The sequence below is a fragment of the Ursus arctos genome, unplaced genomic scaffold, assembly GCF_023065955.2.
Source record: "Ursus arctos isolate Adak ecotype North America unplaced genomic scaffold, UrsArc2.0 scaffold_17, whole genome shotgun sequence".
In the NCBI taxonomy this organism is placed as follows: domain Eukaryota; kingdom Metazoa; phylum Chordata; class Mammalia; order Carnivora; family Ursidae; genus Ursus; species Ursus arctos.
The window spans coordinates 57,043,807-57,071,189 of NW_026622841.1; the positions used below are offsets into that span (position 1 = coordinate 57,043,807).

The 27,383-nt window shown below is 41.5% G+C and overlaps 1 protein-coding gene across 1 annotated transcript; it reads left to right on the forward strand.

The window, feature by feature from the left end:
• Positions 1-3,041: 3,041 nt before the first annotated feature.
• Positions 3,042-26,642, forward strand: NAPG (NSF attachment protein gamma). Its single transcript, XM_026495981.4, has 12 exons — positions 3,042-3,214; positions 7,326-7,393; positions 9,575-9,659; positions 10,398-10,415; positions 11,062-11,092; positions 14,545-14,654; positions 14,764-14,830; positions 15,113-15,183; positions 20,672-20,750; positions 22,532-22,611; positions 23,132-23,261; positions 24,338-26,642. Exons 1-12 carry the CDS (start codon positions 3,159-3,161, stop codon positions 24,476-24,478), a joined length of 936 nt encoding a protein of 311 aa, XP_026351766.1. The 5' UTR covers positions 3,042-3,158; the 3' UTR covers positions 24,479-26,642.
• The last annotated feature ends 741 nt before the right edge of the window (positions 26,643-27,383 follow it).

Below are 27,383 nucleotides of genomic sequence, written 5' to 3' on the forward strand. Positions count from 1 at the left end.
CCCTCCTCTTGCTCCCTTTCCTGGGAAGCTGAGTTACTATGGACTTACACAGCTTCCCTCGTCAAAGGTTTTGGAACAGAGAGCCCTCAAATGCCATGGAGCTGTCAGAACTTTTTCTGTTTTCCATTCTTTCTCAGTCAATGCTTAACAAAATTAGGTTTAATATTTGTGTCCCCTCATTGACCACAAATTCCATATGAGCAGACATTATGTCCTGATAGGATTTAGAGCAGGCTACCCCAGATTATGGCACCTTGGCATATTGAAAAATTTAAGATGTAGGAATTTGAAAAACAACAGGTCTCTCTGACCACTCCCTTCTTCCCTGAAGCAGGTCATAAGACGCTGTAGGACAGGAAACAGTTTTTCTCAACTCTCTTAGGATCTCTGGCTGGGTCTGAAAATTAAACAGACAAAGATTAACAGGAGAAAAGTATACAAATATATTTCATGTAAGTTTTACATGGCATGGGAGCTTTCATAAGGAAATGAGGACCCAAAGAACCACATCTGTGTGCTTTTATGCTGGTTCAGCGAGGAGTGGGCAGGCACGGAGGAATGTGACGGGTTAAGGAGCAGGAGGTAAGGGTGGTAAAGCGGGGGAAGCTCAGCAAGACCTGTGTGTTCAGAGTCTTCTGTGTCCCTCCACCTTTGGAGATAAGGATGTTGCTTTCCTCCAGTTGTAGGGAGGCAGCTCCCACGTGAGGGTTTTATGACCTGTTTCAGGGCAGAAGGGCAATGGGCAGAGGAGGTCACAGTCATCTTCCTGCTTCTGCTGTTTTCTCAAACTTCCTCTGCTTAAAATATTCAACAAGCCAAGGTGACATATTTTGGGGGAACATGTCCTGAACCCATCAGCCCTCCTTTGAGAAGTGCCCTCTCATACCTGGAAAAGAGGAACTTCCTTATCTCAGAAGATGGAGGGATACTGAGCAGACCCTGAATGAATAGTCCTTGCTAAGTTTCCTTCAGTTTACTACCCTTAACTCACACCCTTTGTCCTGTTGTGTTTCCCACAACTTTCCACCTGACATCAAATCTGTTATAACAACATTCAGGTTTAACCACTTCTGCAGGTGTTCATTTCCTTAGGAAGTCTCTGTGTCCTGTGAAACTTACATGAAATAAATCTGTATGCTTTCCTCCTGTTGATCTGTCTTTGCCAGTCTAATTTACAGGGCTGCAGTTGGAGAATCTAAGATGGGTAGAGGAAGAGAATTCTTCCTCCCCTATGTTCTCTTGCTTACAGTCGTGTCTTGTGTGTGTGTAGAACAGTGCCTTGTGCAGAACAGGTGCTCAGAAAATGTTTACTAAGTGAATGTGCGAACAAGGGAGGGTGGGGAGGAGGTTATAGACTTTTGGTGCAGATCTGTTAGAAAAACTTCTGGCACTTCCAGTGGTTTCGGAGGTTGATGGCACTGGGGGGTTGTGAAGTCTAATTTCACCTAAAAATGTAAAACTTCACTGTTTCCTGATAAAGGCCCAGGTTCTCTTCCGCTGAATCAGGCATTCCAGAGCCACGGTGAACTGGAAGTCACAGTCTTAATATGTTGCAACTCCTTTATTTCCCCACCTCTTGAGTCTGGACTTGCCTCATGACTTTATTTGACCCATAAAAGTGGCAGAAGTGATTCTGAGTTGGTTTCAAGAGGCGAATAGCTTCCACTTTCATGCTCTGGGAGTGCTGTGCTTTCATGTAGGTGAGCTCAGGCTAGACAACAGGGTGATGATGGTAAGCCTTGTGCATGGATGGTGCTCATACCTGTGAGACTCAATAAGGACGTGAGGACAGATTAGAGACACGTTCACTAGAGAAAAGGCAGACTATGTAGGAACAGATGCAGGTAATTGGTAGATGGACTGTTGAGGCCAAATGCAAGATTTCTCTTCAGTTGCTATTTCCTATGAAACAAGAAGTAAGAGTCGGCAGGCAGGCGAGGAATTTCCAGGAGAAAGAGCGTGTGAACCGCCGTCCAAGTGAGTGGGTGAGTAGTTTGACAGGAAAATGAAGTCCAGTTGCTCAGCAGCACCAAAGATCTCCTTGATGTTTATGATCATTAAATTGAGTAATGTCAGCATGCTAGTTTGTTTTTTCTCCAGCCACATTTACTTGCTCAAGAGCAGTTCCAGAGTAGATGGAGAGTTGGGGCTTTTCCAGACAGGGACAGAGGAGGTAGGGCTAAGGAGGAGGAGGCTTAGCTACCACAGAGTAGCTAAAATGATGGAACACGGAATCTATGCTGGGTAAAGAGGGAAGTGTGAATAAGAGCAGACGAGTAGGAAAAAGGAGAGAGTTCTGTTGAAGGTGAAGAATTGCTGACACTAGGAAGGGTGAGCTGGAATGATAGGAGGAGGTAATTCAAGTGGGCTGCTTAAAATGCACAGAGTGGAGGGCACAAAGTTATTAGTAATTAGTAAGGTCAAGGTTGTGATCCTGGTAATGGGTGGCTGAGTTGGTGGGAGTGAGAAACCGAGAGGCTGCATAGGCATTGCAGGAATCATCTATGTGGATATTGAAATCACCATGAGTTATCAATTGAGCCAAGAGTATTACTGGCTGTTATTTCTGCTTGAACACGGCAAAAGATCTTAACTCCTTGAACTTTTCATTCAGAGCGCTCACCACAGTTTGTGTTCGTCGGGTGATTATTTGACAGTAAACGGCACTGATAGTCTGTTTTGCTTACTGCCTGACATATAGTTGGCGCTCAAAGGCAGGATGAATAAATACTATTCCAGCTATGGAACAAATGTAATAAATTATAGCACCAACGTGTTTCGCATGAATGGAAAAGCAAGACTCCACAAGGGCGGGTTTTTTGTCTGTTGTACTCCCTGCTGATTTCCTGGTTCTTGGAACAGTTCCCGGCACATATTAGGTGCTCAATAAATATTGTATGAGGCATGAACGGCCTTCAGCACCCACCGCGCCTGCGCTAGATGCCCGAGGCTCAGGCGAACCCTGGCGCTCTGCGCCTGCGCGGTGTGTGCCTGCGCAGCGCCCAGACCCGCTCTGGAGGCTGCTTTGCCGCATTAGGTTTGAGCCCTACAGGACCCTGTAGCAGCTGGGCTGCGGCGCCATCCCGGCTTCCACCTCGGCGTTCCCACGCCTCCTCAGCCGGGCTCTCTCCCTCCACGTCAGGGCCGGGACCTTCGCGATGGCGGCTCAGAAGATAAATGAGGGGTTGGAGCACCTCGCCAAAGCAGAGAAATAGTGAGTGAGAGACTCAGACGTGGGCTTCTGTCCCGGCGCTGGGTCCGCGCCGCACGCCGACCTAGTCTGGGAATTGGAGGGAGGGCGCGGGAGAGCGAGTCGGGAAGGCGGTGGCTTCCCGTGGGCTCCGGCCTGGGGGCCGGGGCGGGGCCTGCTGCACCCCCGGAAGCGGACTTGGTTCCCCCCCGCCGGAAGTTGTCCCCGCTGTCTTCTGGGGTCTGTGGGCTGGAGGCTCTGCTGCTTTTGGTCGGGGCACTCCGGACTGGATGACTAGTTGAGGGGACTGCTCTGTGCATTGTAGTTCAGCAGCATTCCTGAGCTCTACCTAGTAGATGCCCGCAGCACCTCTCCTCCCTCTTCACGACAACCAAAACTGACGCCTGGGGGAGAAAATCGCGTTGTTGAGAACCAGCGCTCTGAAAGACCCCCGTGTTGGGAAGGGGTCTACAGATGTACCCTGAAAATTCCGCGGGGGTCTCTTGTCGTGTCCCATATACGGTTCCTGGGGGGTGCGCTTCCTTAGTCATCTTACGTGTTCTCCCAGCTTCTGATACGGTACGTATCAACAAATATTTGCGAAATTGAACTGATCCTTTCCCAGTCAGTCCTTTGAACGCTCCCGTCCATTCTCAGTGTCATTATTGCAACGAATTTTTACCCGGCAGTTACAGAAAATGAAAAGTCTACAGGGTGCCATGTGTTAGATGCTTTACATACCTGATCTGAGACCTTTACAACTTTCGACATACAGAAGAGGAGGTGAGGCCTGGACAAGCCTTATGATGATTTGCCCAAGGCTGCACAGTTGGCAGCGCCAGTTTTTGAACGGTGGGGAAAAAATCAAGTTCTTTCTATTGTACCGTATTACTTTTTCCAGGCAGTGTGTAAGGTACTGGAGCTTTTTTGGTGCAGGAGATTCCGACAACAAGCTTACTTTTTTTTTTACTGCGAGCAAACATAAAGTTATCATTAGAATAGTGCATTTAATAAGGACCATAATAAAGTTGTGTTAACTTTGCTTTAGTAGCTCAGGGGGAGAAGTTTATTTTGTCTGGAAAAATTTAGGAAGATTTCCCAGAGATGATTTCTGAGCAGGGCCTGGAAAATACGAATTTTTTTAGAAGGTACATCCTGTGAGATAGAATCTATGTACAGGGTGTTGTATGTGCACAGGTCTGAAGATATGCTGGGAGAAGAGTTAATGTAGAGTAGTTGCAGTGCCAGGGGGTGAACTAGAGCAGTTGGGGCCGGACCTTGAAGAGGCTGCCCTTCTGATGGTCCTGGAACCGTAGCTTTTCTAGGGATCATATAACCAGTGGGACCTGGTTAGGTTTATTTTTGGTGAAGGAAATGTGGCCACAAAGTGGAGAATGTACAGCAGGAGAGAAAAGTGAGACCGTTGGCATATGCAGCAAGCGTATATTTGACCCAGCCCCTGGAGTTATTGAGGTAACCAAAAGTAGTCCTTTACTCAGGAGCTTAGAATTCACAGGCAGGCATACAAGTCCACAGAAGAGTAAAGGTAAGATATTAAATGTTGGAATAGAGGTAAGGAAAAATTAATATCCTCAAGGTGGGGGGAATGGAAGGGGAGGGCAGGCAGGAAATGTGACTTTCCATGAGGGGTTAGTAGACTCACGATGAGGGTCCGAATTAAGGTAACAATACAAGGGGTGCCTGGGTGGCTCTACCTTCAACTCAGGTCATGATTCCGGGGTCAGCAGGGTGTCTGTTTCTCCCTCTGCCCCTTCCACTGCTCATGCTCACTCTCTGTCTCTGAAATAAATAAAATCTTAAAAAAAAAAATAAAGTAACAGTACAATGGGCAGAATTGGATGACTTCTGTCAGATACAAATGGTAAGCTTTAATGACTTGACTGGATATGGAGGGAAAAGCTTGACTCTTAGGTTTCTCATTTGGGAGATGAAGTAGAGGAGCGACCTTCAGCTAAGATAGGGGATATTGAGGCATGAACATGTTGGGTGGGGTAGGGCTAGGGCAGGCAGTGTTGGATTCAGGCTTGAGTGTGTCATGTTTGAAGTGCCTCTAGACAGAGTTGTCAGTAGATGACAGGAAAAATGGGCCAGGAGCTTAGGAGAGAAGATGGGGTTTTTCTCTTGTTTTCTAATGATAATATGGTTCAGTATTGCCAGGTGGTTTTGTAATTTTAATCGATTCCTTCAAGCAAATGGTAGTTTTGTGGGTTTTGGTCCTATGGAAATTGATCTGTTGGCCTCAACAGAATTTCCTTGTTGACTTAACCAAAATACCAAAAACACTAACAGGTAGAGCAATTAAATTAACCAGCGTGCCTTCTCTCTCCCTCCTTTTTTTTTTTTTTTTTTTTTTGAGATTTTATTTATTTATTTGACAGAGAGGCAGCAAGAGAGGGAACACAAGCAGGGGGAGTGGGAGAGGGAGAAGCAGGCCTCCCACTGAGCAGGGAGCCTGATGCGGGGCTCAATCCCAGAATGCTGGGATCATGACCTGAGCCAAAGGCAGACGCTTAACGGCTGAGCCACCCAGGCGCCCCTTCTCTCTTTCTTATTAGAGGTGTTTAGTTGACTGGGAATGATTTGCTGTATTTTTAAATCTCTAGTTCTTTCCATGTGTAGCACCTTAGACAACTGAGTAAGTGTATTGTGTTTTGGGTGGGATTTAAGAAATTGTGTTAATATACAGAATATAATGAACCCTGTAGGGTAGGGGTGGGGGATTAGAATTTGTCTTACTTCAGTACTTTCCCAGTTTTGTGGATTAGACAGACTACAATTTAAGGATTTTATTTTTCTGAAGTGTAATATTCTTGGTAAGCTTAAAAAATTGCTCACATGTTTGGATCCTAGTATATATGCAAACACAAATGTTAAATATATATTTTTTTAAAGATTGGCAGAGACAGAACAAGCAGAGGAAGTAGGAGAGGTGGAGGCAGTCTCCCCACTGAGCAGGGTGATCTCTGCTGGACTCCATCCCAGGACCCTGGCATCATGACCTGAGCCGATGGCAGACACTTAACCGACTGAGCCACCCAGACGTCTTGTTAAATACATTTAATTGGCAAAAAATGTTGCTTAAAAATTCGGGTTTCTGGGCAGTTCACACAACTGTCACAAAACGAAGGCATATTTCTGAGGGCTCTTGGGGATTCCCCCGTCTTTCAGTTCAGGTGCTGCTGTGAAGCATCTTAATGGTGTTAGTTGTAAGCAGGCGTTCACTAATTGAATTGAAATTTAGAATTTAAGATGGCATTTATTTAGCAATTCTTATGCACACCTAAGTCTGACAGTCACTGGGTTACTTTAAACCGAAAGTCTGAAATTATTTTTAAAAAGAAATAAAGTAAAATATTGAAGAAAGGGCAAGTAAGGTAGGGACTCAAAATTGATGGTCCTTTGCTTTGGCACCTGAGAAACCAGTAGTGATCCTGGAAAGCAGATTCTTTTGTTTTCATAACATCCTCATCTTTCTGGCTGTCCTTCCTGTTCACTGGTGGCTAATTCTCAGCCTGGTTTGCTGACTCCCTGTGTTGTTGCTCTGAATGTTTGTATTCTGTAGTCTTGTGGCTCACTCTCTAAGATCTCCCTGGCGGATCTTAACTAGGCCCTTGGTGTGGCATATGCCGGTGGCTCCTTAGTTAGTACCTCTAGCCTCTCCTGAGCTTCAGTCTCACAGATCCAGCGGCTTGCTTGAGGCCGTACTTCAGAGGGTCTCCAGCTTTAATGCACCTCAGGGCTTGTTATACTCTGATTGCTGCTGCCACGCCGGAGTTTGTGGTTCTGTGGGGCGGGGGTGGGGGGGGTGGGGAGGGAGGGAGGAGAGTTTACATTTCTAGTACATTTCCTGGTAATGCTGGTCTGGGAGCCATGCATTGAGAATTTCTTCTGTACTTCGTTATTATACAGACATTTCAAAAGGAGAAAACCACATCTGTGATAGAGGGAAAATGGCGAGATTGTATTTCATTGTAAATAAATTTGGTGGTGGCGGGTGAGATGGGGACTTTGTGCCCAGTGTCTTTTGTGAATCACCTACAGAGCCATTAAAGCAGGATTCTGACTTATAAGTGTGGTTGGAACTTCTGTTAAACGTGTCTTCTTTTCATTTTAGCCTGAAAACTGGTTTTTTAAAATGGAAACCAGATTATGACAGTGCTGCTTCTGAATATGGAAAAGCAGGTATGTGTGATGATAGCCCTGTGACTCCAATATGTAGTCTTAACATTCACCTCGGCAGAATACTTACACTAAATGCATTCTCTGAGATTTTAATAGTTAAACGTGCCCAAGCCCTTGCTTTTTTCCACTTGTTATTTTCAGATGTGTTGAGGGCTGAGTTAGAGATCCAGTGACCTGCAGCTCTCTCCTGACAGCAGAAGTGGGTAGGGTTGGAAGTACATATTTGCAGGTTTTTCGCATTGTTCAAGTATTCTTGAACTTTAGTCAATTGCATACTTTTTCCAGGAGTTTTTGCCATATGCCTCTATTATACTACCTGTAATTAAATAAAGATTTTTCTTTGTTAACTTTTTATTTTTTAATTTAGCCTTATTCTGAGCAGGTCTGCAAATCCTGTGTTTTTTTTTTTCAAGAACTGCACTTTTGAGATATGCCGATAAATGTTCGTGAAGTGTTAAGCTATATAAATATTTGAATAGATTTATCTGTCTATAAGATAAAAATGATCTGCAATATACAACAGAGAAGAACCTTTCTAAAAATTTAGCATTTAATTGTGGAATGGTAGCTTTCAGCATATGCACGATTATTTTGGATTCAAAGCATAATGCAGTTTTTGAAGTACTCTGAACACATTTGCAGTTGTGTTTCAGCCATAGCTTAGATCACATTTGCTAGCCTAATATAGAGACCACCTACGTAATGTGCTTTTGATAGACTAGTTTCAGTATATCACCAAAGAATAAAGAAATCAGGTAAATAGAAAGCTAATGAGTCTTTAGCACTTTTATTTAAATCCTGACTAAATTCTGTCTGTCAAATTATGCAAATTATTTATGTCATATTTAAAAGGAAAATTATTAGAAGTTCAAATTTCACGTAGATTCTATGGCCACCTTGTACAAGAACACTTTTGTAACTGGAGGGCACAACATTTTGCAAATCTCGTGAGGGAAATTTATTACCGGTTTGTTTTATAAGTATCTGAGACCACGAGCTGCTTTCTTAAATGCATATTTCAGGTCATATTTTCCCTTTAAGTCATCCTTTATTTTCTTTAGGGGGTTATGCAAAATATATATATATATATATATTTTTTTTAAAGATTTTATTTATTTATTTGGCAGAGATAGAGACAGCCAGCGAGAGAGGGAACACAAGCAGGGGGAGTGGGAGAGGAAGAAGCAGGCTCCTAGCGGAGGAGCCTGATGTGGGGCTCGATCCCAGGACTCCGGGATCACGCCCTGAGCCGAAGGCAGACGCCCAACCGCTAAGCCACCCAGGCGCCCCTATGCAAAATATATTTAATCATTAAAATAAATTTTTTAAAAAGCAAAATGTAGAAGTCCAGGGATGAAAATAGTTCGTTTATTTTCAACATTTTATTAAAGAGAATTTTAAGAGTTTGATTTTAACAGATTTTTTTTTTTTTTTTACAGTATCCTTTTTTACTTATTTGTAAACCCTTGGCAAGTTTTCCAAAATCTGGAAGATCCTATTTTAGGGCCGCTCCTTATTGTTTTGCTCTGACGATGACACGTTTACAACAGGGAGCAATATATTTTTGCTCTTCGGAAAGTGGAGATGTCATTTTCATAGAAACCTACTAAACAGTATAAAAGCTTTATTTAAAAGAAATGCATTATTAATGTTTTAGGCATTTATTTAAAGATTGTGCCAAAAAGAGGGCTTGTTGTACAAATGTTGAATATGTTTATTGGTCTTCCGTTTCTAAATAATTTGAAAGCTGGAATAAGCTGTAACTAAAGCACTATTTTTATTATTGAATGTAAAACTGGTGAAGTAAGGTACTGTCTTATGACAGGACCTGTTATTTGGGCTTATTGGTTTTACCGATACCGTCTTGTTTCTCAAAGCTTAGGTGCTGCTGTTAAAAAGACTTGGTTTTGAGTGGAAGTGGCACTGATTTATTGCCAGTAGTCTACAGTTTAACAAAACAAAACACCAGACTTTTGAAAGTCCTTCTAAGTTATCGGTAATCAAAAAAATTGTAAGAGAATTCCTTAGAAAAAAGTAGCACTGTATAAAACTTCTTACGTATTTGATTAAAATAAGGATATTTTCTAATGCTTCCCACATGATGCGGATTTTGGTAATGATTCATTTGAAGTTTTTTAACAGTGGATTAGAAAGTCTGTTGTTGTTGTTGTTCTGTTTCAGCTGTTGCTTTTAAAAATGCCAAACAGTTTGAGCAAGCAAAAGATGCCTGCCTGAGAGAAGCTGTCGCCCATGAGAACAACAGGGCGTATCTTTTTCAACCTTTACAAAGAAATTCAACAATTTGATAATTTGGACGGAAACTCATTATTTTGTTTTGTTATAAATTTGCTACATGTGGACTACAATGCTATTAAATTAGAAGATGATTAGAAAAATTTCTGTATTTTTAGACTCCGAAGGAGCATTTACAGAGACTTTTAATCATACGGTTCACCCTGTTTTGCAGAGCTATATTTGAGAGTTTATTTCTGTTGTTTCTGCATTTGCTTGATGCTGGTTTTCCTTGGGATGAAGTTAGGGAAATACATAGGTGCTGAAGAATGAAACAGTAGTTGCAGGTATTAGAAATGTATAAACTGCTCAATAAATATTTTTAAAATACAGTCTTTCTTAGGTATTTGAAAAAAGATTTTTAAGTAGTTTAAAACAATAAATTTTCCTGAGGTATTTTAAAACTTACTAAGTAAAAGATGTCTATTTTATCTCATTTTCAAATTATGGCTGTAATAATTTTGCATTGCAGTGATACTTTTCAGATTAATGGGCAGTGGAAATAGCTTAAAAATCTCGTATTTTGTCAGTGTTTTTGTGAATTATGTAGTTGTGAGAGACATCAACAGGCGTAAAATGATTGCTTCATCTGTTTCTAAGATTTGTCTTTTGGAACCAACTAGGCAGTTGACATTGTTTTTTAAATAATAGATCTCTAGGAACTGTTGATTTGGTTTTTTTCCTTAATTTTGACTTTGTTACATCCATTCAGCCTTTTTCATGCTGCCAAGTAAGTAAATATTTTCCATGTTTTCATGTATTTGGAGATTGTTTTAAATGTTGTTTTTCCTTAGGTCAGTAAATTTTTCCTAAGTTATAAATCCATAAATAGTGAACTATTTTATATTGATTTAAATAAAATCATCATTTCCATTTGTATTGGTCTTTACCTGACCCTTAGAAACTAAGTCACTCCTAACTAAGATGTACAGTGTTTACATTTAGCTCACCAAATATTTTTAGGACCATTTCCTTCAATAACCTATGAAAAAACAAGCCAGTTAGAATCTTTTTTTCTCTTTCTTGATAGTCAGTAGTACTTGTGGAGAGAAATAGTCTTTCTCCTGCTTTTGTGGAGAGTATTTACATGTTTCAAAACTTGGATTTAGGTTTGTCAGAAAGTCCTTTAACCTTTCTGAGTTTACTTAATTTTGCATCTGCAAAATAAAATCCCTTTAACTCAGATGTCTGTTGTTTCCAAGGCAATATTGCCCACAAAAAGAAAAAGAAGAAAAAAAGTGTTATTAAAAGCCTAAAGCAATATATAGTGCCTGAGCCAGTTTTAATTGACATAACTTCTTCTATCTGTGGTAGAAAGTTTCTCCTCCCCGTTATTTCATTAACATCTCATCTGAGAAATTGTGTTCTCTTTGCAGAGCTTATGAACAAGCTGGCATGATGTTGAAGGTCAGTAATGTGCCACAGCTGTTCTGTAGGTAAAATGAATTAATGACTACAAGGTGTTAAAGTAAATTTGTGTGCAGGTTGGGAAGTCTCCTAGCTGTAAGGCGAGCGGGGCTAAGATTTCTTATCCAAAGTAATGCTAATTGGACCCAAGCGTACATTGTATGTGTCTTAAGATAGGGAGTTTTAAATGTGAAATTTAAGAGAATGTATTGAACAACAAGTTTCTAAGCTTTATAACCAGGAGAGTGTTGCTAGACAAAAAGCTATGTGAGAGATTTCCTTACTTCTGAGAACTTCAGGATATTTTATTTTATTTTATTTTTAAAGATTTTATTTATTTATTCGACAGAGATAGAGACAGCCAGCGAGAGAGGGAACACAAGCAGGGGGAGTGGGAGAGGAAGAAGCAGGCTCATAGCAGAGGAGCCTGATGTGGGGCTCGATCCCAGATCGCCGGGATCACGCCCTGAGCCGAAGGCAGACGCTTAACCGCTCTGCCACCCAGGCGCCCCTGGACATTTTAACGTAGTAAAAATTTACAAGTATATGTATTTTTTACTACCATTGGGTTATAGAAAGAAGAGATTTTTGCTTATTTTATAAAAGCGGGCATTGAAGAGAACCTTAGACCTAAGCCATTGCTATTTAATTCTGATTCTTGTTGAATGGAATAGTTTGGCTCATGTGCCTGAGCCATTTTTCATATTTCTGCCTCTTAAAAGCAGGTTGGGAATTAATATCCTGTTGTGGTAAGAAAAACATGTTACTTTATGACAGTTTATGACATTCACTCTCGAAGTATGCCAAGTAGCAATTGAAATCAAACATTTACTTTCCATTTTTATGTTCCCTAATGTAGTGAAAGCTGTTTGAATTATTTATTATAAAGCTTTAAGAACTCACACTTTAGTAAAACTCGGTTTTTTTTTTCCTGTACTTTTATAATCTTGCTGATTTTTTTTAAGTGAATACATGCTCATTGTAGAACATGTAGAAACTGGAAAGACCAAAAAATGTTAGTAATGTATTTAGGGTTTTTTTCTTGTGTTTTCCTGAGCACATACATTTTCACATATAAACACGCACAAATTGAGAAAATGCTCTGCATAACGTTATCCTGCTCTTTACATTTAACTTTTTAATGCAGATTTTCTACTGTCATTTAAAAAATTACTTTCATAATGTATGTCAATGGTTTTAAGAATTTTCATAGCCAGGAATTCCATTTCTGTGACTCTCTTGTAAACAGAGATAGCAAAGATTTATGTATAAAAATGTTTATTGCATATTGCTTAACAAAAATGGCAGTTATCTAAATTTTTAATTATAAAATATTTAAATTATGATGCTTCCTTATAAGAAACTGTTACATAGCCATTGAAATAAAGCTTTTCTGGATAAAACATGCAACCAGCTTGATATTAGGTGATGCAGATCAGGTTATCAGCAACAGTTTCTTAGCAACTAGAATTTCTTTATAGCCGAAGGAGCCAGGTATCTGCCCTGACCTTCTGTTGTCCCATTCCCCCTTGAGAGCTGGAAGCTCCCAGATGGCTCTTGTCATCTTGGTGTACTTTGTGTCTATTATTAGGATACATTCCTTTAAAGTACAAAAATGCTAGAACACTATAATATGTAATCCTCAGCTTCAGTTTATATTCTAACAGCTGCGCTAAAGACTTGAGTCTCCATCAAGAGATATTATTTAGACATAATTTCCGTTGCTGTAGTATCTGTTTAATTTGAGGAATTGAAGGCAGTACTTTGAAAGAAGGAAAAATAAATCTAGTGGATAGGGGAAAAGACAAGAGAAAATGCTTTCTGGCATGCTCTTATGTTTAAATTAAATGCCTTTGGACAGTCCTTAGCAGCATTCGGGGTCCTGAGCTACGTGGCCCATTGTTAATTCTGTGGGTTCAAATTTCCATCAGATTGTCATACAGACCTTCACATTCATCCCCCAGCAAGGCTTAGGGAGTGATAGAATGTAGGAGGCAGAGTGTAGGACACGGCTTGTTGGAGCAACCTCTGGCTCTGGCATTTTACAGCTATTAGATTTTGTATCCTGTTTGCTCCACAGAAGTGGTAAGGTGACTAAGGCACACGAACCACTGAAAATAGGCATATTTTTATTTTCTTCTTGATGATTTTGTCATGTTACAAGAACATGGGGAAGAATATAAAATAGTGTAACTTTTAAGAAGGCAGCCCATCCTCTTTTACTCCATAGCTAAATAATAAAAAAACTTACATATGGAAATCAGTAAGAATGAGACCAGCAAGTTTGGTATCCTAAAGGATTTGTCAATTCAGGGAGGGACTGGATAGTCAGACTTGGAAACAACCCTTGAGGTGTCAGCGCGGAGCCTACTTTAAGATCTGCGATGGCAACCCTAAGTAGATAATGTCTGTAAACTTTATGTCTAGCTTTTAAGTGACTTTTGTTCCTTTTTTAAGAAGAGTTTTGATTTGGAGATAATAGATATAAGGACCACAGGATGCTGAGACCTATGATTTCATAGTAAGACACAGAGTTAATGTGTTGGTGACACTCGTCTTGGAAGAGGGCTGCAGACTCAGATGAGCTTGACGTGGGGAGTGACTGGCGTGCAGGAGGCAGGCCCGGGTGTGGAGGGCAGCCAGGAGTGGGGAGAAACGCGGCCACTGCCAGGAGGCACCGTGCTTCCCGGGACAGCTGCTGCTCAGCCCCAACCCACTATCGCCATGTGGAAACTCGAGCCTGCTGATGCCACAGCTTGTGGTCTTTTTTAAAAGTAGGAAGCCGTAGAACAGAACCTTGTAAAAGGATCTAATTTAAAAGTACTGAAGGTTGGGGCGCCTGGGTAGCGCAGTCGTTAAAGCGTCTGCCTTCGGCTCAGGGCGTGATCCTGGCGTTCCAGGATCGAGTCCCACATCAGGCTCCTCCTCGGCTGGGAGCCTGCTTCTTCCTCTCCTGCTCCCCCTGCTTGTGTTCCCTCTCTCGCTGGCTGTCTCTCTGTCACATAAATAAATAAAATCTTTAAAAAAAAATAAAATAAAAGTACTGAAGGAAGATGCACTTGGAAATGAGGTACAGCCCTTCAGCTGCTGGTTCGCAGCGTTTGGCATAAGCTTCATATGTAGTAGGGACTCAGTAAATGCTCGAAGAATTTATAAATCTTAGAAAACAGTTAAGAGCAAGTGTTTTGGATTTACCATTTATAGAGATTTTCTGAAACTCTAAAGTGGTGATGAACTCTGTGTAGAAATTAACTGATTAACTTTTTAGTTTGGCTAAATGAAGTCTGATGGGGAAGAGTAACCCTGTGAAGGCATTTTGTCTTAAATACATTTGTCGTATAACATTTGGAATCATCTACCTTCATGAATTAGGAATAAAATGAATTTCAGATTTTTAATTCTGCATTTAAGTTGATGGATTTACTGATCTGTGCTGTATCCTTTGCCTGAAGGAGATGCAGAAACTCCCCGAGGCCGTTCAGCTGATTGAGAAAGCCAGCATGATGTACCTAGAGAACGGCACCCCCGACACAGCAGCCATGGCCCTGGAGCGGGCCGGCAAGTGAGTGTGGCCACAGCTCTCTGCATGGAAGCCGTTTGTCTTAATAAACGTCCTTTGAAAAGCAAGTTTCCTATTTCTCATATGAGTCCCATTTTCTTGTCTAATACAGGCTTATAGAAAATGTAGATCCAGAAAAGGCTGTACAGTTATATCAACAGACAGCTAATGTGTTTGAAGTAAGTTTGAATTCGATTTTTTTCCTTTAAGTATACTTAGAATGTTTAGATTCAGAACACGTAGGAAAATAAGAGAAATGCAGTGACTGCTTTTTAAAATTTTTCTGTGCTCAAAATTGAACTGTGTTTTTTTTTATTAATAAAATGGATTAACAGCTTTTGGTATTTCCCCCCTGCCACCTTGATCGAGTGCTGTTACTTGTTTATCAAATAACTATTGGGAGGGAAAAAAACATTCCTAGATTAAAGCAGCCAATATTCTCTTTCCTTTGATTCCTTCAGAATGAGGAACGCTTACGACAGGCGGTTGAATTACTAGGAAAAGCCTCCAGACTGCTGGTACGAGGACGCAGGTAGGATTTCCAAAACTGTGTTCCCGTGTATCCGGGTAAGCCTCCAGTCCACATTTGGAACTGTGAAGTAATTTGGGGAATGGCTTGTTAATCTTTTTGGTATAAGCCATAGGCATACCAGCCTGCCTAGTAGAAAGAGTGATGTCTACAAGATGGAATATTGAATTAAATATCAAAAGATTTGCTGTTTTTCTAAATCTGATGCCAAAATGTTTCATGCATTGTGCTTTTATTGGTTAAAACCTGGCTCAGCAGCATGAGAGCAGTTTTCTTGATATGTTACTTGGTTAGGTTATAATGTGTTTTGCTTGAGGAGAAATAGCTATATAGGCATAAGTAACAAGATAGCCTAAGTGCTCACCCATGAAAATTGACAGGTTCTCGCCAAATAGTGTCATTAAATAGGGTGTTTGGTATTTATTTTTTCACCCTTTAAACATATGACTTAAGGCATAAATAGTTGGACTCCAGAAACCTAGAATCCTATTGGCGTTTCCTTTGTTTTTTACTTTACCTTAATTTAAGCTTAGTAAACATTTTCTGTCACTAATAAAATTCTCTTTGCCATGATGTTGTTTGGTAGTATTTAAGGTAAACACACTTAGAAAACTTTAAGTCTGAAGGTAGATCTTTTCATTAAAATTTGCCCCTAGTTCCCCAGTGACAGAAAAGACGTAAGATAATTTTGTGAAGGAACGAAAAAACAAAAGACTGAAGAATCTATTGACCCCTTTCTAAGACTGAATTAAATGTCTTCATGAAGACTACCGATTCTAAAATATAATTCAAACAGGCTTAAAGTAACATCAGAATAAAGAATAAAATTAATAACTCTTGCATGTTGTTATTGAGATAGACTACTTTATAAGACCTTTTATTGATTCGTTTTTTTTGTTGGTCTAAATGGAGTAGTATTTTTATTTTGTTTTAAATTAGGACTTTTATATTAAACCATGAGGCAGAATTTAATTTGTACATATCAGCTTTGGGTCATTACCTTTATTTGTCTTAATTTTCTTGGCTTTCTAGAAATCCAAACAACTCTGGCAGTTCTCAACTTATAAATGGTGGTATAGTAAGTTCAGGTTAGTCCCTGAAAGTGTTTCTTTCTTTCTTCCTTTCTCTTTCCTTCCTTCCTTCCTTCCTTCCTTCCTTCCTTCCTTCCTTCCTTCCTTCCTTCCTTCTTTTTTGAGAGAGAGACAGAGATAGCGAACGAGAGAATGAGCGAGGAGAGGGAGAAGCAGGCTTCCTGCTGAGCAGAGCCCAACATGGGGCTCAATCCCAGGACCGTGAGATCAAGACCTGAGCCGAAGGCAGACGCCGCCCAGGCTCCCCCCAGAAGGGTTTCTTACAAAACCAGAGATGCTTGTGGTGATGATCCCAGGTGTTGCAGAAGAGGTGAACTATAAGATAGTACCTAGAGTCTGACCCTTTGAGCAGGGTCTTGCACTTACAGAAACAGAATGGCGCCCTGGGTTGTACTCATTCTAGGGCAGACAGGCATGTTCAGGCATACTTTGACCCCCTTTTCTCATCCACTCCCCTAATGGTCCTCCCCCAAGGCCCCCAGTGCTTTCTTAGGGCCCAAGGGCTCTTAACCACTGAAGGCCTAAGAAGCAGAAATTGGAGGTAGGGGCAGAAAGTAAGGTTCCCCCACCCCCACCCCATTTAGGCATGGGCTCTGCTTCAGCTTCCCTAGGGTCTTTCTGCTTTTGTATCTATTCCCTTTCTGTTTTCCAGACTGAGATTTTCTAAAGCTGGGTTGTAGGGGGAGTAGCAAGGGGGAGGAGGAGGCCAGGACCTCCCCAGGAGGGCAGCTGAGCAGCATTTTCCAGTTACATAGGCATGTTCCTCTGGAAAGCTCCACCGTGGAGTGGTGACCACTATCATTCCCAGAAGTTCCTGGTGGGTTGTGACGTGTGTAATGAGAAACCGTTTTTCTAGAACAAATACCAAGTTTTCTTCCCAGTCGTGGAGAGTGGTATAGAGATGCTGGAAAGGTAGACATTTAGAAATCTAGGGCAACCGGTGCATCTTTTATTTACTTCATGAATTTGTTTTATTGCTTTTTTCTAGCTTTTTAGTAAAAATGCATTGAAAAATGATAGTATTTCATGCAGTGTTTTGAACAAAAATTTTATGGAAATAAGTTGTATAACGATATAAAAATTGATTTAAATTTATTAGGAGTGTTAAGGAATTTGATATTTGAAAACTACCACTGGGTGCAGATAGTATGAAAGAATTAAAAGTCAGCTGACACAGTAGTGCTATCATGAATTTTTGTAGTCAGTACAGAAAAACCTGGAGGATTTTTATTGATAGATAGCCGGGAAAATTTATGTGATATTTGAATATTTTGAATATATGTTTTCATTATAATCTGAATTGGGGCTGCCATTTGTCTAAAAGAAAACAGTAATTTTGTATGTTTATAAGAACATCTAATAGGGTATAGCATGGAATTTTAAATTTTATGTTTGTTGCATTGAGATAATATGCTTATTTTTACAGTAATATTTAATCCTAACTTAACAATAGTCTATATCTTAGTATAGCAAAATTAAATAACCTATTTAATATGTTTGTATTAGTCTCCTGCTCTTCCCCCATTTCTGGAGAGCCATAATTCAAAAGTGAGTCAGAGTTAATTAGGTTGCATCTGCTAGGCCTTGAATCAGTCCCACACCAGGGCCCTTGTTCCCTCCCTGAAAAGGCCTTTCCAGTTGATCTGACTTAACAAGGAGACGTACATTTCTGTGCCTTCCAGAGAAGTTCTGTGGCAGCTGAGCTGGTTGGCAGCACTGTGTGGTTGGCACTCAGTGAACCAAATCCAGAGCTTTCCAGAGCTTTGTCATGATTTCCAACAAGGAGGAGAATCTGACTTCTCTGTCTTGTGACCACCCCACCCCCACCCGAATCTCTACTTGTGAGGCTCTCAGACTCTAGCCAGTTGACTGAGACAGTCACTACATTCTAAATTCAGGGAGGCCTGGGTGTGTATATATGGAGTAGGTACTAGTTAAGCATAATCACTAGGTTTCTGTCTTGCATAATTTTGTCCTGTCCATTGTGATGCCAAGGTTTATTGGGGTGATAAGCTTAGTTGGCAATATGATGAATTGGCTGAAAAGTTTTGTAGGTAGTTAAAAATATGTTCTGGACTTCAGGAGGCAGTTGGGGCCAGAGGAGTTGTTTTGAGGGAGGTGAGGGAGATGACTGTTGAAAGCTGGGTTGAGTGAAGTCCTATGACAGTTTCCTGTCATAGCCACATAATTTTTGTGGGGCTTATTACATTTTATTTTATTTTTGAATTATAGGAAGATAAAAACAATTGATTCTCTTTTTAGCAAAACCAAATGCATTTTATTTTGTTAGGAGTATTAAGAATTACCTCTGGGTTTCATTATAATAAATTATGAATAATTTCCTGGATACAGTTGGCTTTATGTGTCAATTTCATGGACTTTTAGCCAAGTTGATCGATTTTTTTATTACATATAAATATATAGTATTTCTCTTAGATGGCTGTTTTGCTAGCTCGCTGTTAGCACATGGAAATGCTATTTTTATGCCAAGGAAATAAGTCATCTGAGAAGAATGCAGCCTTTATAGTTAAATATGTGAAAAACTTAAAACATTAAGATTCCTACTAGAATGATGTAACCTGGATATTATGGTCACCGAATGTTCTGGTGTAATGTTTTTTATAAAATGGAGTCTGGGATAAATTCATGGTTCTAATTACAGATGATACAGATATATATATAATCCCCCATACTAATTTCCTTTTCTATATGACAAATAACCACAAACCTAGCGGCTTAAAACAATATCACTTACTGTCTCACAGATCTGCAGGTTAGAAGTCCAGGCCCAGTATAGCTGGGTCCTGTGCTTAGAGTCTCACCAGGCTGTCCAGTATGACTGCAGTCTCATTCTAGGCTCGCTGGTTGTTGGCAGGATTCCTTTCTTTGCAGCTGTAGGAGGCACACCCATGTTTTCTTGTTAGCTATTGGCTAGGGGCAGTTCTCAGCTCTAGAGTTCTAGTTCTCAGCTGCTGTAGTTCCTTGACTTGTGCCCTCTGGATGGTTTATAAGATGGTAGTTTGCTGCTTCTTCAGGGCTGGTGAGAGCACGTCTCTCTTGACTTTCAATCTCTGATCTTTTCGAGAGCTCATTGATTAGGTCAGGCCCATCCACACATTCTCTCTGCCTCACTTGAAGTCAGTTGATTAGTATCCTCACAAGAGCGAGTTCCATCATATTCAGAGGTTGTGCCCACGTTCAAGATGAGACTATCCAAGGAGTGTATATGAGGAGCAAGAATCTTGGGGAACAATCTTAGAAGTCTGCTACCATGCCCAGTGTATAAACTGGCTCTGCTCCCAGAATTTAGCAAGTTGATCTTTGGAAATCCAGAATGCATTTCTCCAGTGAGCCTTATTGTATGAGATAGTGAGTTACCAGGGCACGACCCACATAAATTCAGTTTAATTCATATGAGTTAAACCAAGCCAATACTGTCTGTGTGTGCACGCACGTGCTCATGCATACACGCATCCATGTGCACAGATCTTTTTAAAAGATAATTGTTAACATACAGAAAAGTGTAGTATAACATTTTTATATTTTAATTTGGGTTATGAAACAGCTTTTTCCCCCACTGCATCCTAACAGTGCAGACTGCTTGCCATTTTGGCTTTTGGGGTGAGAGAGATGGGTGAGGTCTGCACACTTCCTTTAGACACAGGTTGGATGCCAGGAAGAGAGTCCCAGGACAGGGGCACGATACACCTGTATGAAGAGGTGAGTTGCTGCTTAGGGTGTGCTGGGCTTGAGGTTGGGGAAAGGGAAGGGCGAGGGCTTTGGAGGATTGGGGGAACAGGGTTAGCGATGCCTTTCCTCTTCTTCCTGCCACCTGAATGGGATGGAAGAAAACGAAAATGGGTGGTGAGACTTCTTCAAAACAGGTGAATGGTGAGGATGAAAGGTGGCAGGAAGGATGTTTTCTCTGGGTCACTGAGGCAGCAGTGGAGCATATGGCAGTGAGGACAGAGTGGGGGAAGGAATTCTCCAGCAGGCAGACAGTGCTCTTGGGGTGTCTGGATGGCTTTAGTGGAAGGAAAGAACTCTGGGATGATTAAATCAGGGCTTTTCTAATACTTCACACAAAAGTTTGCAGAGCAGTTTGTTGAATCGGTAGATGCTCATTAATGGATGGTCTCTACCAGACTTAAACTGCTCCGTTTGAAGCATCCTTAAGTTCTACTTTTTGTCTGTCTGCTTGATGCATGAACGGGCAAATCAAGAGTTTAAAAGATAAGCCGGATGTGCAGAGCTTATGGAAACTGTGTTGTAGAGCAGTTGCTATAAATACCTGACGCCTTCTTTTTTTTGCTAGAATCCGTAGTATCAAATAGAAGAGTTATCTCTGCTTTAGATTATTTAGAGCTGCCTTATGTGACATTTCTTTGTTTTGTCTTTAGGTTTGATGAGGCAGCACTTTCTATCCAGAAAGAAAAAAATATTTATAAGGAGATTGAGAATTATCCAACTTGTTATAAGGTATATTTTTAAAAAGTGCTTATTTTTGGCTTCACATTTGTTAATTTTTCATATTGGTGTAACTATGTATGTAAGACTGCATTCCATGGATATTTTAAAAAATAATTTCGGCCAAGATGGAGTAAGCCCGCTATTGCCTATCTTTCCTGCTGATTACAACTTAAAACTTCTGGACAAACTTCTGAGAAAAGTAAAAGCAGGAGGAGTGAGCACTTGGAGAAGCAGCCAGTACGGGAGCGGGTTTCCCTGTCGCTCTTGCGGCCTTGCTTGAGAGAAACCCCCAGTCACAGAGCTGGGCGGCAGAGGCTCCAGCAGCTAAAATGCCCAAGGAACCTGTCTATCCAAAGTTTCTAACTGGAGAGACTGGGAAGAGCAGCTCCGTTGTCTTCCTCTTGTTCTCCCCTGGCTTTGCTCTGAGGGTGAGCCCTAGTCATGGAGCAGCGGCTGTGATGGTGGAGCAGCAGATAAAACACCCCAAGAGGCTGAGTCTCTTTGGTCAGAGGAGCTAGGACAATGAGCTGAGAGCAAGGGGAAAAACCCAGGAAGGAGGGAAAGGGAATCCCCCTGACTGTGGGTGTCAGCAGGTGCCCACACGAGTCCCGGGGTTACTCTCCAGCTCTGCGTGTGGCGGACAGACTCAGAGCAGCAGAGCATAGGCTTTGAGAGCTGCAGTGATTTGATCACTGCCTGGGACTCAGAGCCCCCCAGCAGAGCTCTTGCTTAGGGCTGAGGCCTGGCAGCGGGCGGAGACACTGAAGACTAGAGCTGCTGCCCACCCTTGTGGACAGAACATGCATCTGAGCCTGCCTACTGGAGTCCCTGCTGAAAACCTCCACACTCTCCTGAGAATTCTAGGAGAGTCTATTCAGCAGAGCACCTAGTGTCCAGGATACAGCCCCAAAGCACTCAACATAGGAAGTCAGGAAAATAGGTCCAGTTCCCAAGAGAAGACAACTGGTGCCAACCCAGAGAAGACCCAGATGTGGAAATTACCAGGTCACAGGTTTGAAGCCACTATCTTAACTATTCCATGAGGTGCAAAGGTAAACAGATGAATGGACAAAAGGACTGTGTATTTGTTTTGTTTTGTTTTAAAAAGAAACTAAAAATGAACTAAATGAAAATTTTGGAACAGAAAAAGCAAATGTCCGTAGTAGAATACTGGATGAACTTAATCTGATGATGGAGATGGTAAAAGATTCAGTGAACTTAAGGACAGATTGATAAAAGTCATCTGAAAAATTAAAAAAAAGATGGAAGAACACTTTTTGAAGAGCTGTTTGCCAATAAGATCTTATTAATGGCTTTGTTGGCTTATAAATGGTATTCTTATTATCTAAAGTTTTTATTTGTTCACCTTTTTCCTAGTATTTCTTTAAGAATTCCAAAGTATTGTGGAGTCATGGGACTCCACTATACAGATAGTTAAGAGACGTTTTCTTTACGGCATGTGGTGGTTGTGTGCTGAGTTGTGTTGTTCAGTGTGGTCCTCAGACTGGCAGTGTCGGGACCACCTGGGAGCAGAGTCTCAGGCTTGCCTCGGACCCCCCAAATCACAGTCTTGTTTAACTGGCCCCAGAGTGGTTCATGTGCGCGGTAGAGTGTGGGATGTGCTGCTTGCCGCAGGGTATTCTCCCTCGCGTGTCCTGTGGCGGTTACTAAGAATTGACCAATCTCTGTAGGCAAACCAAGACTCTAACAGTTAAATTCCAGATGTCAGGAAGTTGACTTTACTAATAAATAGATGTCAGTTTGGACCATAATCCCCTCTTTTGTTCTAGAAAACAATTGCCCAAGTCCTAGTTCATCTCCACAGAAATGACTACGTGGCTGCCGAGAGGTGTGTCAGGGAGAGCTACAGGTAAGATGTTGGCAGCCTTGTCATGACTTGCGGTGTTAACATTTCTGTTTCTCAGTGTAAGATCCCTGCTCAGACAGCTCTTCTTGGCCATGAAGCTAGTTTTGGTTTTTAATAAATTTCATAGTGGTAGGAGGACTTGCCTACTGTTTCAGCAGGATTTTTACAAGTTGTGATCTTCCCTGTGTTTTTCTCCTGGGGATTTAATGGGAATGAATGACTAGAATGATTTTGTTCCATTTGTCTTCTGAGAAAAAAAGAACCAAAAAAAGAGTGAAGAAATATTCTCAGGTTGCATTACAGGAAGGCCATTTCTTGTTGGAGGTAGTTAAAATGACTGGTCCAGTCGGGGCGCTGTTGACATTTCGGGCTGCCTAATTCCTTGTTCTCAGGGTGGTCCTGTGCATTCTGGGATGTCCGCTAGCCGCGTGTTCACAGCTATTGGCAAACATCTGCGGGGGTGGGGGGGCGGGAGGCAGAAGCCCCAGGGCAGGTGGAGCTGTGTGACCCGTGCTTGCTGTAGCATCCCAGGGTTCAGCGGGAGTGAAGACTGTGCCGCGCTGGAGCAGCTTCTCGAAGGCTATGACCAGCAGGACCAAGACCAGGTGTCCGAGGTCTGCAACTCGCCACTTTTCAAGTACATGGACAATGATGTAAGTGGCCTTTTGTCCTTCCTCTTGACAGGTGGAGGCTTCTAGTGAGACAATTTTTCTCGTATGGACTTGTGAGATTTCCCCCTCTATTTTTTACCTCCAGCCACTGCCTACAAAGGAATGTGGCATTGGCACTGAACTTCACTGTTCAGACTGTTGAGATGTCAGTCATGGGGATTTACAGCTGTCTATCTAGCCATCTAATGGTGTTGACTCTATGTGTAGTTTTTAATTGACCTTCATTTCTCAGCCTCTCCTACTACCGCTTGATCTCTGTAGCTTGCTTAGTTTAAGCGTATTTTAGGCTTCACTGTTTGAAAGAGGCTCATCAGGTGGTGGCCTCTGTAATTAGATAGGCTTGTGGGAGGCCCACTTCTGCGACAGCTGCTTGTGTGATGCACGTTAGTCATGAACTCTGGAAGCCTCTGTTAACTCAACTGTAAGAATGGAGCAGCTGGTCCCTGTCTTGCCAGCCTGTCCTGCTGCATGTGGGAATAGAGTGGTCTGCATGTGGGAAAGGGCTTCACACAGCGCTGTATATAGAATGTGAGCTGTGACTGTGGCTTTCCCTTCTCAGTAGATTTCTGAGCCCCTGTTCATTTGATTTGGTGTCAGATCAGCTTGAGACCTTCAGGGTTTTTTTTTATAATGATGTATTCTATAGAAGAAATCTGTTTTTTCCCCCCAGATAAAATCTTACATAGGCTTTTTGTAAGTCTGATTATTTTTAAAGAATTTGTCCCCAGCTTAGCTCTTGTCATTTACTCAGCAGCTCTTTATTTTGTAGGCACTGCAAGTGTTACTTAACTAATTGTGTCCTGATTATCTCCAATTCCTAAGTGTGGCGTATAACTGATACTTTTTACCAGTTGTGTACCTGTCACGTCACGGTCACGAGCCATGGGATGGCCATGCACTATTGAATTTTGTTGTGGTGGTTTTTCCATCTAAATGGTAGTACTGGTTTTCCTGAGGTAGAAAATGAAGCTCTGTCTCTTATAGATAGCTGCTGTTGACACATGGCATATTGAGATTCTGGTTATCTGTCTTCTGAGAACATGCTTTGTCATTGACAGTATGCTAAGCTGGGCCTGAGTTTGGTGGTTCCAGGAGGCGGAATCAAGAAGAAAGCTGCAGCACCGCAGGCTAAGTCCGAAGGTGCCACTGCCCCCACCGCGGAGGAAGACGAAGATGAGTATGCAGGAGGCCTGTGCTAGAATCTTGCTTTGCCACAGAAAGGAAGAGAAGAATCCTGACATTGCCATTCACAGACTTGGACCTTGTCTAAGGGGATGCAGACTTCACTGCAGTCATGGTTTTGAAAATGCTAATAAAGACTCATGTTTAGTCATCATTTCCCTAAGTCTCCCATCGTACCCACTGCGTGAGAACACTTTTTTTTCTTTCCATAAGAGTCTTTCTAAGACACCAGCAGGAATTAACAGAAAAATATACTGTCACATTTTAATACAGTTGATTTTTAAATTTACAAGCCACAAATTGTGTTCTAAACAAAAGGGACACTAGGCATAGAAATTCTTTTCTCTTGGACTTTTGTGATTTGTTAGAGAATTTCCCTTGCGTTTTATTTAATAATTGCTGCTAAAAGTGAAGTTTACTGAGTTAAACAAAGTAGTATTTTAAACTTTCGTTTTGAAAAGAAAGTTTATCCCCAGTGATATTAAATGCATTTAAATGATCAAATCTTTTAATCTTTTCAGAAGTAAGACTGGGGCAGGATGCTGTTTTGAGCCTTACAATATTGTTTAGCCCAATAAAAGGTACATTTAAAGTCTTATGTGTAAATTGAAAGTTTTGAAGCTATATTCAGCTCCTTTCTGAAATACATTTTTTCCACCTAAAAAAACACAGCGGCTCTCCCCAAATGTCTTTGGTTCTTGGCTAAATGGGAACTCATGAGGACTATTATTGTGCATTCTAACCAAGAGATAATGTTCCTATCGATCTAGAATATAGACCTTTCTTCCCTCCAGAATAATTTCTGATTCATCTAGAGCTGCCACGGGACAGTAACATGACACAGGGAACACTGTGTACACCACAGATCCGTAGCTGAAAGGGAAGAAGTGTTTCTGAAGTACTTCTGGTGAGAGGACTGTGCTGCCGATATATGAGTCCTTGTAGGTATTCCTGAAAGGTTATTTGTGAAGCATTCCTTGTTCACCCATGTAGCTCAGCCCCATCTCCAAATCCGTTCATTGAAAAGAGGCGCCCGTCGGCAGCGTGCCTGCTGCGGGCAGTGCCACGCGGCCCGTCGGTCTCCTCACAGAGCCGGCCTTCTGCAAGGGGACGTGCGCAGCTGGCTGCTCCCGGAGACACCAAGGCCCGTCGTGATGCCTGGTTCTAGCCACAGCGCGTTCTGAGGGCAAGGAGGGCTTGGCCAGGATGGCATCGTCTGTGGCGGTGCGCTTGGCTCAGTGGCGGGAGGGTCAGAAGTCTTTATTGAAGATCGGATTTAAAACACAAATTTGATGCTTTGATTCCTCAAGTTACTTGCATAGTTCTGCAGTTGGCAGCTCATTTTCAGTGACTGTATGGAGATGAACTTCGAACATCTAGCGAGGCTGCATCTAGATGTTTGTACTGAATGGCACACTGATACTTCCGAGAGCCGCCCTTGCGCGCTTCAGATCCAGTCGGAAACTTCGGGAGTCTCGTGTTCATGCTCATGTGAGCTAAGCAACCATCTGTCTAAACAGATAAGCAGCACTTAAAAGGTATTTCAGACCATTTGTTTATAGACTACCCATTGCAGCCTTGGAAGAGCTGTTAAGTTTTATCTATTAAAAAACAGTGATTCAGTGCATTCTGTATCAGCAGGGCAGCTGACCCTTCACAACATGAAAGGTTCTGTTTCTTTCAAGTGCAGCCTCTTCCCCTCTCCCTGCCCGCACTTAGCAACTAACGAGCAGGACTTGGGGATATTTCTTTGATGTCAGGGTTATTCTGTGCAGTGTCCAGGAAAGAGCCCTTGTTCCATCTTTATGCATTTTATTTTTCCATGTACAGAAGTCTTTATCCTGAGAGTGTGGTCAGAAGTGGGAAACGTGTGTTTACAACAGAAAAAGCTTTTCCAGAACTCGTGTCATCACTTTTACCAAAGTGGAAGCCTGCATGTATGTGCTCAGAATCGAATACTCAATGTTCCACTATATTGTAAGTGAATTCAATCTAGAAATATATTTAATATATTGAATTTATTTGTATATATGCAGAGTATTATGGTATTTGTGTATGGAATCTGTGCTTCCTATTTTTTCCAGTTCTTTGATGAGTAAATATTAAATGTGTTGTTATGGAAATGTAGATTATTGCTTCTATGGGAAGATAATTATGAAAATAAAATCTGAAACTATGTAATACGATTTATTCCTATTACTCATTTTGTTTTGCTTATTTCCTTTTTTCCAAGGGCACATTCCTAATTATTTATGTGATTCCAGTTGTATTACACAAGAATGGAATTTTGTTCTCTTAAGTTGTGTGTTCTGTTCTTTGGGAGTAAGTTAAGTACCTTTAGGAGTTATTTTAAACTATCTGAGCTTTTTAAGATACTGATCACCCAGTTACTACTATCTGCTACTTGGTGAGATGGAAGACTTTATACATCTTTTAAGAGAATCATTCTTTCATTAAGGGAGGTGATGGAAAGTCAAGGGCATCACTTCTGGGACGGACCACTTATTGCGGAGGGGCACTCTTGAGTTCCCTTTCCCCTGCCACTCAGATCCATAATGTTCCCGTGTCCCTCCCTGAGAGTAGGAGCACAGCCCTCCCGTCACCTGCAATTCATCTGGAGCAGGAATGAAACCAGTTTCCAGTGCATCTTAGTATGTAAGGAATGTCCCAGGATTTGGACATAAGTTGACTATTACCAATTATTCAAGAAATTTTTACCGTATTTATTTATAATTTATAATTATTATATTTAATAATATAAACCTGGAGGAAGGCACATTTTGCTGTGAAGTGTAATTAGTTGGTCTTTAAGAAGCACATATGACCTTACTGTTAAGAGTTGAAGGAAGCTGTATTGTGCAGTGCAGGTGAGCCAGGCTCCTGGTCCAGCCTGCCAGCGTGATCCCAGCTGACTGCTGCGTT

Bases quoted from the DNA above. Each gene is read 5' to 3' on its own strand.
- NAPG (XM_026495981.4), top strand. From the start codon at position 3,159: ATGGCGGCTCAGAAGATAAATGAGGGGTTGGAGCACCTCGCCAAAGCA. The intron at 15,184-20,671 runs GTAGGATTTCCA...TTTTGTCTTTAG, and splicing joins CTGCTGGTACGAGGACGCAG to GTTTGATGAGGCAGCACTTT. The intron at 22,612-23,131 runs GTAAGATGTTGG...TGCTTGCTGTAG, and splicing joins TGTGTCAGGGAGAGCTACAG to CATCCCAGGGTTCAGCGGGA.